The sequence below is a fragment of the Passer domesticus genome, chromosome 2 (assembly GCF_036417665.1).
Source record: "Passer domesticus isolate bPasDom1 chromosome 2, bPasDom1.hap1, whole genome shotgun sequence".
Classification (NCBI taxonomy): domain Eukaryota; kingdom Metazoa; phylum Chordata; class Aves; order Passeriformes; family Passeridae; genus Passer; species Passer domesticus.
In genome coordinates, this window is record NC_087475.1 from 123,396,333 (window position 1) to 123,408,465 (window position 12,133).

A 12,133-nucleotide genomic window follows, 5' to 3' on the forward strand; every position below is an offset into this window, starting at 1 on the left:
AAATTATGATGCATTTTCTAGCCTGCATTTTAAGGAATCTGTGCTGACCAGAGAAATATTTTTCTCTGAATGTGCTTGAATTTCTAAGCAAAAGTTTATTCTGCTAGCATGATGCTGAAGTTATTTCTTAGTCCAGCTCTTTTCTAAGAGTGTTTCTTCTTTCTCAGTGTTACTTTGGACTTCAGAATAGATTTTGTTTTGAAAAGGATAGTGGCCTTTGGTTGACAGACAATGGATACTTTCTAATTTGCTGTATAATATTTGTTAGATTCTTTGACTAAATCTAAGCAGGGTGTCAGACTGGCAGTTTAAAATTGCCTGCAGGACTCATGCAGGCATAAATGTAGTAGTGCAAAGTGTTTGCACACCTAATAACCAATGCAAAATAGGCACTGGAGTGACTGTAAGGCCAGTTTTTGGGTAATATGGGTGAGTTCAGGAAGAGGGGAAGCTGCTGGGCTTGAGGGGTAGCACTGGGTCTATCAATGAGCAGGCTGCATTGGGAATGTCCATTTTGCAACATTTATGTACCCTGGTAACCTGTGGCTCTGCTCAGTTGTGAAATTTTATTTACTCAGAGTCTGTAGTCTATAAATCTACCTGCAAACACTGCCCTCTGCATCAAGGATTCCCTGAGCTTGTTCACCTGCATTTAAAGGTGAATAAAACCTGCTGCTTTTTTGGGCTGACAGGAGAGGGAAAGTGCCAATAGGAGTAGTTTAAATACAGTAGGGCTGAGTAGGAAGCCCAGACAGAGGTGTGTTTTGAGGTGGGTGACTGGGGAGGCATTTTGGATGGTGAAAGTAGGAAAAAAAGGTTTTCAGTCACTATTTTGTGTAAAGTCATGGCAGATACAAGTTTGAATATTGTAGCAAAGAGTCAGCAAATAAAGAATGTATTTTAAGGAAATTACTTCTTTAGAATCAGAGCATGAATTCCTAACCCAGGCCTGTAAACAGCTTTCCATAAATCATTTCTACACTCAACATGGGCACTCATGGTAATCCTGTGTTTGAAATCACAGTACCTTTGCATAAGTAAACAGTTAAAATTTATTGTTGGTTTGGTGTCTCAGGAAATGCGTCATGTGGTGAGCATTTGAGCTTTTATATCTGAATTACTTTCTAAAATATTAAGAAATGAAGTGCCCGTTCAAAATGGAGTCAGTACAGAAATGGCTTGGTGCTGGGTCTTGGTGGGATAGATTTCTTTAGTAGAATATGTATTCTAGAAGTTTGAACATTTAAATTACAATTTAACAACAAAATTAATGCAAAATCTCAGTAGCCTGTTACTGCCAGAACATTTGAATAATTTTTATATATATGTATATAATGAGAATAATTGCTGGAAATTGTCATGCTTGTCACTAAGGAAAAATACAACAAATTTATTTTCTTGCCCTGCTTGTGCCATTCAGTGGAAACCTTTAATTTTTGTGTATTAATTTTAAGATGCTGATGCTTTAAACTACTAATAAACACTAGGTACAACAAAGAGTAAAATATAATACAGTTTTTCTTATAAATAAAATTCCAGATACACATAGGGGAGGGGATGCAGGGGGCTAGTTGGCTAATTAGTACAGAGCTTAACCCTAATATGTGTTCTGATATAAGGTAACTGCTTTTAAATTTTGAATGGGAATGTGACAATAACTGGAGTTTTTTTTATTTATTTCTATTTCTTCACACCATTTGCTGGCAAAATAAACATTTGCTTAGATATTCTGGAATATATTAAAAGGTGTTGTCACTGAGCATATCCACGATAGCAGCTTTTACATTTGATATTGTAGTTCTTGTTAAATCATAAATTGTGTCTGTCTCTTAACTCAGTGGAACTGAATCAGCAGCAAGTAGTGAAAACTGCAATTTTAAGCATCATTGAAATTCCCATAAAAGTATTCCCTAGGCTATTTGGAGTTTTTCTTTTCATAAATGGTTTTGGGACATGAACACAATTCACAGCAAATCTCCTTGATGCCATATTCATTTTAGGAACGATATTTTTTATTTTTGTTATCAACCATAAACTCAGAGGATGATTTTCCCATAAATTATATTAGACTAAATACCTTAAACCTCATAACCAATCAGTATTAACTGGTGCTGGTCACTAACTTTCCAGTTACTGGATTCTGGTTTTGGGTTTATTTCTCGTTATAAAAGAAAATTTAAGATTTGTTTGTTTCGCTGTGTGGATAAGGGTTACAGAATAGCTTTTGCCTGGCTGAAAGACCCCCCTGCCAATGTAATGGTCTCTACTGTTTTAACATTTCAGTATGATTCAGGCACTGCTATTAAAGACACAGTCTGTGTTATTTAAAGAGGAGCACTTGCCACACAGCACTTGTGTAAGTGGAGGAAATCTGCAAAGAGCATGGAAAGAATAAAAACTTGCTCGGACACCTCATTTTATAGCAATTTGCAAAAGTACTGGTAATCAGGCAATGAACTTAACATGCCAAAATAGTTTAACTGGCAAATGAATAAAGACAAAATGATGAAAACAGTGAAGCCTCTAAAGATGGGACTAAAAGAATAATCTATTAAGAGGATGCTACTAAGAATTGCTTTTGATACTATAAATTACTTTATCTGTAGGACCATTTAACAGTGATTTCAGACTGTGAATCCTCAACTGCAGGGAATGTCTGAAATTAAAAACGAGTTCATAGAGAAGTCTGTTTTTTTTCAGTTTAGCTGTTGTTCTGCCACCTCTTTCCAGTTTAATTTTTGCACAGGTTTGGTTTGATCAAAATGTACCTTTTTTTTGGAACCATCAGGAAGCTATTACATTCATTTTGAAACCTTACCTGTAGACCACAGTTGCATAGTTTTACACCAAATATTCTCATTTATTCTGTGTGTTAGGAACATCAAAATTAATATATTTGTTTTCTGCTTTGATTTGGTTTAACCAGGCTGTATCTATTTTCCTTAAATAATTCTTTGTTTAATGGTTTCATTGCTGGAGATGGGGAGGGGGCTGTACTGTATGGCACGAATCCTGGACATTTAAGTCCTGTGATTAATGCCATTAGGAAGAGAAAACCAATTTCAATATTTCTATTTTATGATTTCTGGCTGTTAGTAATTTTTTTTCACTGCAATGACACTTAGTACCTGTTGCTTGTCTCTTTGGTCAGTCCCCCCACCCTTTCCTCTCTGTTCTATATATTTATTGATTGCTCAATTCTCTCTTCCCCCCTTTCTCTGTCTCCCCTCCCTCTGTCAGAGTTAATGGGACCCGAGTTAGCAATAATCCGTAGGGGCCTGCAGCGACTGCGGCTCAAGAAGGCAGAGCAGCAGAGACAGCGAGAGCTGGCTGAGGGTTCTGCACCACAGCCCTCCTCTTCTGAGCAGGCCACCCCTAAGGGCTCCTCACGGGACCCTCAGGCAGCAGGTTGTCACTTGCCAAGGTTTCTCCAGCAGATGATGTAGCTGTAGTTTGTGCTGCTGTTGTTTGCTGAGATGCTTCTCCTCCAGAACAAGGCATTTCCTGCATTCGCTGCTTGTCTTGCCTTGCATGTGGTGGTGTTTATCATCACATGGTCAGGGAAACAGTTGGATGGACAGGTTTATTGATCTAACACGTTTGGGTTGAGTGACACACGTGGAAATGGTTTTCTAGGTGCATGGTATCAGGCTTGGGCAATGGTCATCAGAGCAGCTGGGCAAGAAATTGCTGTGTTCTGAGTAGAAGGAGAATTGCACACTGAAATTGCATTTTGGTGCTACTTGTATCCAACAGTAACATTTACGATTTGGCTTTGGGTTAGCATGTGTTCTAAATCAGAGTAACAATTCAGTAAAACAGAGTTTTGGCACTCTTCAGTGCTATGGTTTTACAATAAGTGTAGTGAAAATACTTGTACCTAGCCAAAGTCCCAGATATGCTCTCCTTTTTTTGAACAAAGCAACTTTTCATTTCACCATCCTCTTTCTCTCTTGTCTTACTGAAATTAAAAATCATTACAAGAAAGCCTCAAATATGTTTGCAATAACATATTTGAGAAAGTTAGGGCAGAAGCATGCATATGAGTAAAGAGGCAAACCCTAAAGCATAAACATGAAGCAAACTTTGTTGTGGCACCATGTAAAAACGAGTGAGCTGCATGCTGTGTGAGAATTCAATGTATTTTGTGTTGCAAAGTCATGTCTAGCAGTGTCTCTTCTGTGGATAAATCCTGTGACAGTTGAGATGTGGCTAAGTTTCTTTCAAGCATTGTGTCACACATTTACAGCTGTCTTGCCATGGCTCAGTCTATTCCTTAATCTGGAGCCCTACAGAACAATTTGATGTAACAGTGGCTGATGCTCTAGTCACAATAGGCAGTTACTGAATTTTGGATAACTTTCTACACTAGAAAATACTGCAGTGAGGTTTTAGAGTGTTTTGGAAACCAGTCCATCCTGGGAGGATGTGTGCCTATCTTAGGGATGGCAACCATGGGTGCCTGTTTACCTGCAGGAGAACAGGAACAGCAGTGGTAGTGGTGGCCTTGTAGGGGGCTGCAGTTTCCTGCCAGGACAAAAAAAAACAACAAAAAAAACACCCCAAAAATCTACTGGTTTTGGTTTTGCCTTTTATTTTTTTCCCAACAAACTGAATATCAGAATTTATTAACTCAAATATAAGTATTGATAGAGGAAAAATTGTAATGCAGTCAATAAATCTTGATCTTCCATTTCCTTTTCAGAATTGCTTAATTACTAATTTTTTTTTTGCTAAATTGCTTCCCACTGAATTGAAGTAGGGAATAAGTTTGTTTACAGCCATGTCTGGAGGTTTATCTGTGGGGGTTTGAATACCTCTGAAGGGTGTGTTGGTTTGGGTTTCACTTGGTACATCTCTCCCATCTCTTACTTAGTGCTCCTTCAAGGATGCAATGTAATTTTTACTCCCCATTGCCGGTGGGGTTCCTAGAGCACAGCAAGGATCCATAGTGCCACAAATGGAAAGGTTTAAGCTGAGCAATTGCTTTGACTGGGAGGCAGAGGGGTCTTGTACATAGTTTGGACCCCCTCCAACACTGTCCCTTGGAGTTTTTTGAATATGCATAAAACTTTAGGGGAACTACTGGAAACATCCAATGCTTTGTTTGGGGTCACCAGGAGCCACACACACAGCCTTGGAGGAAACTAATATTCAAATATTTATCTAATTCTGCATGTAAATGAATTTACATTTACACTATACATTGTCATATCATGAATTTCATGACAATGAATTTGCAAATTTAACCATTTTACTTACTAAATGATTGCTTTGAAATACAGATTTACTCAGTGCTATGGAAACATTTATTTCTGGGGAAACAAAGGGGAAAGCATTTTTCTCCCTGACCTCCAGCTCATTAGGATGTATCTTCTTGAGGTTTGGTCTGATGGGTGGAATTGTTGTCTTCAGCAGTATAGGCAGTGGAAGTTATAAAATGAAAAATTTAAATTTGAAAATATTTAATGTGTTTGGTCAATTAGTTCTAGAGAAACTTGATAAAATATTACATTGTCTTTTCCTTTCTATTTGTATGTGTTAAAATAATATATTCCTGTAGTGCTTAATCAGCTTCTTTCATTCCTCCTTCCCCTGCTCTGGGAAAGAACAAATGAAGCTCATTTCTTCTGACTGGGGATCTCCTTTGCACTTTTTATTTACTTCATAAGATTTCTGCACTCTGGACATGGAGATATTCTCTGTACTTGCTCATTTCTTTTTTTGAAAGTTACTTTGTTTTCCTTTTCTGACCTCCCAAGATTTATTTTTGCAAGTTGCTTATTCGTAATCTATTCATTTGGAAAACCAGAGCTGCACATTTTTGGTCTCTTGCTTCTCCGTAGACACAGTTGTTTCCTCACCCTGTGTTTAGCTGACTGTTCAGAAATATGTAGGAGAAAAATAAATGAATAGTTTTGAATTGTTTGAAGTCTTTTAAAAGTAATAAATTCCTATACAGAGACAATCTCTATTTTTTTTCCTGAAAGGTTGTCTTTGCTGCCCTGTCATGAGGCAGGTATTCTGTTTTCAGGCACATACTAGTTGTACATTTTCAAACAAAAAAAATTACACCACAAAATGTATCTGCAAGTTTTCAATCCCTGCTCTGGTAAAACCTGTATAATTTGCACTTGCAATTTTGGAGGGAATTCAGTGTGAGACTAAGGCTACTTCTGATTTATACTTCATTATTAATCCTTATCTTTGCAGGCACAGAAGCTTGAGTAGGAGGAGAAAAATATCCCAGCCATGTAAGAAATTACAGGCAGAAAATGTCAAGAGCTGAAAGCTTTTACAGGTTTAATAGAAAATTAGCCTGTGTGGCAGTTATTCTGTCTCCCAGTTACATGAGAATTTGTAAGATCAATCTGTAGTAGTTAACCTATTTAGAAAAATATGGTCAAAAGTTTATATTTTTGAATGTGAAAGGGAGATGAGTTTTGACTCTGAGACAAAAGGTCTCAGAATACAGAGATTTTGTTTTAGTGGATACCCCTCTTAATTATTGTCTAAATTTGGAAATTGGCTGAATTTTAGAAGCAGTGTGTGCTGCATGGATCAGGTCTATTTTGTCTTCAAGCCTTTGCTTAGGTATTGAATAGATTCAGATATTTTTGGTTCACTTTATTTAATTAGGGAACTATGGTAAATATTTCAGTTTAGTTTGGATTTTATTCATTGTATGGTTTCTCCCTCAAAACCTCAAGTTTTTACTTGCATTTTTGTGGCATTTCATAACATATAGATCCAGTGCAGTATTTAAACAACTGCATTTATGTGCTATATGCAAACAACAAAGAAAATAAACCTTTTAAACATGTTATTGCTGCTATGCCACATATGCATCACCATTACTACAATTACTACATCACTTCTCATTCTGAGAATTTCAGGGAGATGGAATTCAATTTGAAAAGTAACAGAAACATGAACCAGCTGATCATGAAGTGAAAAAGAAAAAACATATTATAGATCAAGGGTTCCTGCAGTGGTCATTGTACCTAATCTTACCCACAAAACCATGAATCAATATTAACATTTTTTTTCCAGAGGAAAAAAAATTGATTTATACTGCATTTGTTGTGGAATGCAGATATATACATGTGCATGCTGGCATATTGCAGAACCTGTGCTGCAAATCGACTTTTTTTTCTTTTTTTTAAGCTTTTGGTTGATCTATACAGTGATCTCTTTAAAGCAGAGCAAACTGGACCTTAATTTCTGTGTAAAAGGTTTTGGAGAAGAACAAGGGAATGACAGCAGTTTTTATCATTAGATTCTTTGCTAACACTCAAATGTAGAAATGTTATTTGAAAATGTAGAAATAATATTTGAAATGCACAATATGTAAGTGAGAGCATATTCATTGTGCAAAGCAGCTATTTATAGTTATTAAATCAAGTATTTAATTTCTTAGATTCCTCTACATGTATCATGTTTAGGACTTTAAAACAATTCTCACTGCTTTAGACCTCACCCTGAAGCTGGTGAAACAAGGAAGATTTTTTTTTAACCAAAAAAAAACCAGGTGGCATGCTAATATTTTGGTGAAGTCAGGTGCTGATTGCCCAAACTATAGGAAGATCCTTCAGCATATAACTGACCTTAAAATTATCTTCTATTTTCTGTTTGAGGTTCCCCAAATTTATGAATCTCCAGTTCCCTCTTTAAGTGGTGCTCCAGTTTAGAATGTACTGGTGACATTACAACCAGTGGTGAACTGCATTGGGATGTAGACCCAGCCTGTGAAGGCTCAGGTAAGAGTTTGGATTTTTGTTTGTTTTTTTAACTATATGGCACAGTTTTGGTAATACTTTTTTTTCAAAAGCTTTATAAGAAATTATGAAAGTATATTTTTCAGATTTTTTTTTTACAAAACAAAGCCATATATTAAAAAAAGAGGCATTTACCTGAACTTCTCTAGGCTGGTTTCATGGTCATGCTGATTTCCCTGCCTGAGGTATGGGTTCCAGACTGCAGAGCCACTTGAGGGGGTGCTGGTGATCTGTGGCTTCAAAGTACTTGGAAAAGGAAACAAGGAGGTTTCAAATTGCTACAAACAACTCTATTCTTAACCCTGCTAATTCAGGTATTTAGGATGTTTCTTATATGTTGGTTAAATATTCATTTATTAAAGTGAAATGCATTCACAAAGTTGTATGCAGACTTGGGTGTAACAGTGAGATGTGGGAGGTTTAAGCCTCTGTTGGCGTGGACTTCTACCTTGAAATCTTTTCATTTTCACTTACTGTGGTTGAATGATGCACATGGCAAAACATACCTACTCTTTTACTTACTGCTGTATAGAGTGAGGTCTTAATAAAATTAGAAGTGCTGATAAGGGTAGTAGATGTAATTTCTTAATGTTTCTAATTAATATATGTTAGTTCAGTCTTCTGATCATACAGGTCTGAATTACAGAGTTGATGAGTTTTTCCAGCCAAGTGAAATATTTGGCAGCACAAAACCTTTTAAACAAGGGCATATGAGCTTTTAGAAAGGATTGGAGTGCAGGAACAGAGCATAGCTGGGATCACTGTCATGCATTAGGTTTCTCAGCTTGCAGTCCAGGACCTGCCCTCCCTTTAGCCTTTCTGATACAAGTTAATCCCAGCCATGGACTTTGTGAGTCCAAGATCAAAGCCAGGCCTTGAAAGAGGCACAGATTCCTGTGCTGAGTCTGCTGGAACACAAGGAGATCATCTCATGGTGTGGAACATGGGTACACCAGCTTTTTGCTCTGATTTACCTTCTAAAAAGTGGCTTATTAGTCCATTGAAAAAACTCCCCTGTAAATCTTTCTCTTCCGATTTAGATATTATATATAAAAAACCACTTCACTTTTGGGAAGTAAAATATATTAATGCTGCAAATCTACTTAATAGCTACATGCCATAAATCTCGATGATAAATTCTGTGGTCTGACTTAGGTGTGGTGCAAGGCATGGGCATAGTTGAGCAAGGGAGATAAACCAGAACCAATTGAATGTTCCTCAGTTACAGAAATAAGCTGTGCAAGCCAGTTCCCAAAACAAGGCAGCCTCCAGAACACACTGCCTCAGACTTTGCTGGTCTCTCTCCTTTGCTCCTCCTCCCCTTCCCTGCACTTGGATATCGGTGTGGCAAAGGAGCACACTGCCATGCTTCCACCAATGGCTGGGAGTGAACAACTGCTTGAGAATATATGTATTTAAAGCAGCTTGATCGATTTAGCAGGTTTTATGGCTGTACTACAAAACAGGTCTCACTGGTGATTCTGGCTCAAAGCTGGAAGGGAGCTTCCTGTAGGAGAGAGTATTATTTCATTGCTTCCCTCATATGGGATCTACATTTATGTTAAAAGTCACTTAGCGTGTTGTGATGCTGGCAGACTGTGACTCAGTTTGTAATACAGGATATTAAATCCTTTTAGTTTAGGATGAATTTGTTTATAATAGATGATTATCAAGTGGAACCAAGATATGATACTCTAGCCAATATCTTTAGAATACTGCATTAATATATGTACATCAGCTCATCTTCAAATAATATAGAAGTAAGATCTGGTCTTCAGAGGTGACAAGGGAAATAAGACTCACAGAAAATACTGAATATTGCATCTGTTGTCTGTGCAATGAACGAGTGCTGCTGGTGATAGTTATTAACTGGTAGTGTCCAGGGGGAAAACAGGCACTTATCTGCTGAGGGGGATGATTATTCTATTTATTTGTTTATGTGATTGATGGGGATGCTTGTAAGACTGACGGGTGTGGTGCTGTGATAAACTCATCAAGACTTGTTCTCAGTCATCAGAGGTCCAGCATCTAAGAATGCAGAACTACCAAACTGTCATATAAGTAGGATGTATTTTGGTGCTTTGATGTTCTAAAACATTAAAAGAGTATTTAAATATGGTATTGGTACTGGTATGCCATGGAGTATTTTATGCTGAAGTATAAATATTGTGAAATTTACATTTTGCACATGGTGTGAAATACTGGTGTCATTTGGTAGCTGGAGCAAAGGCTTTAGGAGTCGTGACTCTTCAGTGTTTTTCCTGACATGTCAGAAGTGTGAAGAATGCAGTAAAATATTTGGTAATGGACAGGCACTTTCATTATCAACATGTCAGCAAGCTTCAGGCTGCTCAGTGAATAAATAATGGTTTGAAACAAGTGGCTTTGCTTCTGTCATGCCTAGAAAATGCAATATGGCTGGCTGCTCATTAAGCAAACCCAAAGCTTCCTTATGTTGCTGCTTTTTTATTTTAAACTAACATATGATCGTGACATTGCTGTGCAGTTCTCTGCTGCTTATGTTTTAAGTTGAAATCTCGTTTTTGTTTCAGATTCTCCTTCTTCAGTGGTTAACAAACAGCTTGGATCCATGTCACTTGATGAGCCACAGGGTGCGTGTGACAGGAAATGCGCTATACCCAACCATAGCTGATTGCAATGCTTCTTTTAAAGTTGCTTTTCATGATGAAAAACAGTCTAAAAATGCTGTTCATCCACATATAGTAGAGTTCTGTAAGCAGATCTGCTGGAAACTCATTATTTAATGATCAATATGATTAACAGAGTGAGGTTAATTGTTGTTTTTGAAAGCCATCCTAAGCTCGATTCTTCATGCAATTACTATGGTTCAGTGTAGGTACAGCAAATGTCTCATGTATTCTACAGACAGTGGGAATATTTTTGTAAAATGCAAAGTAAAATTAATTATTTAAACAGGTTGGGTGTTTTCTGAATGGTTCTTTTTGGGTCAAAGGGCAAATATCAAGATTGCAGTAACTTTTAATTTTATAATGCCACATTAATTTCTCTTATCCATGAGTGATGTGGAACTTTGTGATTCCTGCAGTTTGAGTAACTCCAGAGCACTCCTTGCACTGAGGTGCATCTTCCCTCTCTACCCCCTTGTTCTTCACCCCTCATGCTGAACAAATAGTGGTGTTTCTTGTAGGATCCCTGTGGACTGGGGGTGGGCAGAATGTTTGGGAGCTTTCTCTGTGCCCATTATGCATCAGTCTCCAAACTGTGAGCACTGAAGTGGGCCAGAGGTGACCCTATTCCAGCTGCATCAATGTCATCTGTAGGGAATATTTATGGCTGAATAATTAAGGAGTGATAGATGCTAATTTAAAAATAGATTGCCATGCACTCTGCATTATGCTTCCATATCAAAGTGTCTGTGGAGATTTAATAGCTTAAATCCCACAAAACAGCTCTGTCTTCTTCCACATTCTGAATTAGAAAGCCATTTTGAAATCCCACTTCTGAAAAATAGTCTGTTTGGCAACTATTGAGATTGTGGCTTACTTTAGTATGCCAGAATGTTGGGGGAAAAAATCAAGCTGCACCTTGACAAAATAAATTCTTTTTGTGGAAATACATTTTGTGATAAAATAGCCTTAAAACTCAATGTGTAAATTTGCTAATTATTCATGGTTTAGTTGATCTTTCCAACAATCAGGTTTAGATAGAAACCTTGCTTATGGTTATGTGGCCAAGCTATGCTCTCTGTTCTGGGCTCAGAATAAAACATTATTTGATCAGAGTAGAATAACCTGGAACTAACATAGAAAGTCTGTAAGTTTCTTAAGATTCTTACAATTAAAATTTTAGGAAAACTGGTTTCTTTTTCTTTATTAAGCTACCTGAACTAAGAGATTCCCTCTTATAGAATCACTTCAGGTTTTTTAATATGCAAAAAAACCCCAACCCAAATACATTTGCTTTTCAGTTCACCAGTTCTCCAGTTGGTTTAAGGCAATGTTTTTCTGCTTTGTTAGCAGACAATGTTACTTCTAATTTTTAAAACAAGGAATTTGAAAAAGGGGCAAATTTATTAGGAAATCTTTTGTTCAAATGATAAGCAGAAAAAACAGTTTGCTGAGATCCAGTTGAATTTCTGAAGTTTAACTGCATTAGTTTCACTTCGATTTGAAGTCTCAAAACAGTGTAAGTAGTTAATTAAGTAATAACAGTTCTTTTCATAGAGAATTACCTTTCCTTCTTATTCCTGCCTTCTCTTTATTTAGTACTGAATCAGCTGTCTTCTGTTGGACCTGTCTCTCTTGTTGGCATTCATGTTTTAAGACTAGTTTGGGGTTTAAAGATCCTTTGATTCTTACTGCAATCACATACAT

General features: G+C 37.1%; 1 protein-coding gene across 6 annotated transcripts in view; it reads left to right on the forward strand.

Annotated features, from left to right (window-relative positions):
* The window catches only part of DCAF6 (DDB1 and CUL4 associated factor 6), a 73,447-nt gene that overhangs the window by 33,287 nt on the left and 28,027 nt on the right, over positions 1–12,133 (forward strand). For 3 of the 6 annotated variants that reach the window (XM_064411088.1, XM_064411084.1, XM_064411083.1), the window contains exons 11-12: positions 3,241–3,408; positions 10,331–10,390. The exons of 2 other annotated variants lie outside the window; for them this stretch is intronic. In XM_064411088.1, the coding sequence (XP_064267158.1) occupies positions 3,241–3,408; positions 10,331–10,390 (228 nt within the window). The remainder of the gene's footprint in view (positions 1–3,240; positions 3,409–10,330; positions 10,391–12,133) is intronic. One more of the 6 variants, XM_064411085.1, reaches the window with a different exon arrangement.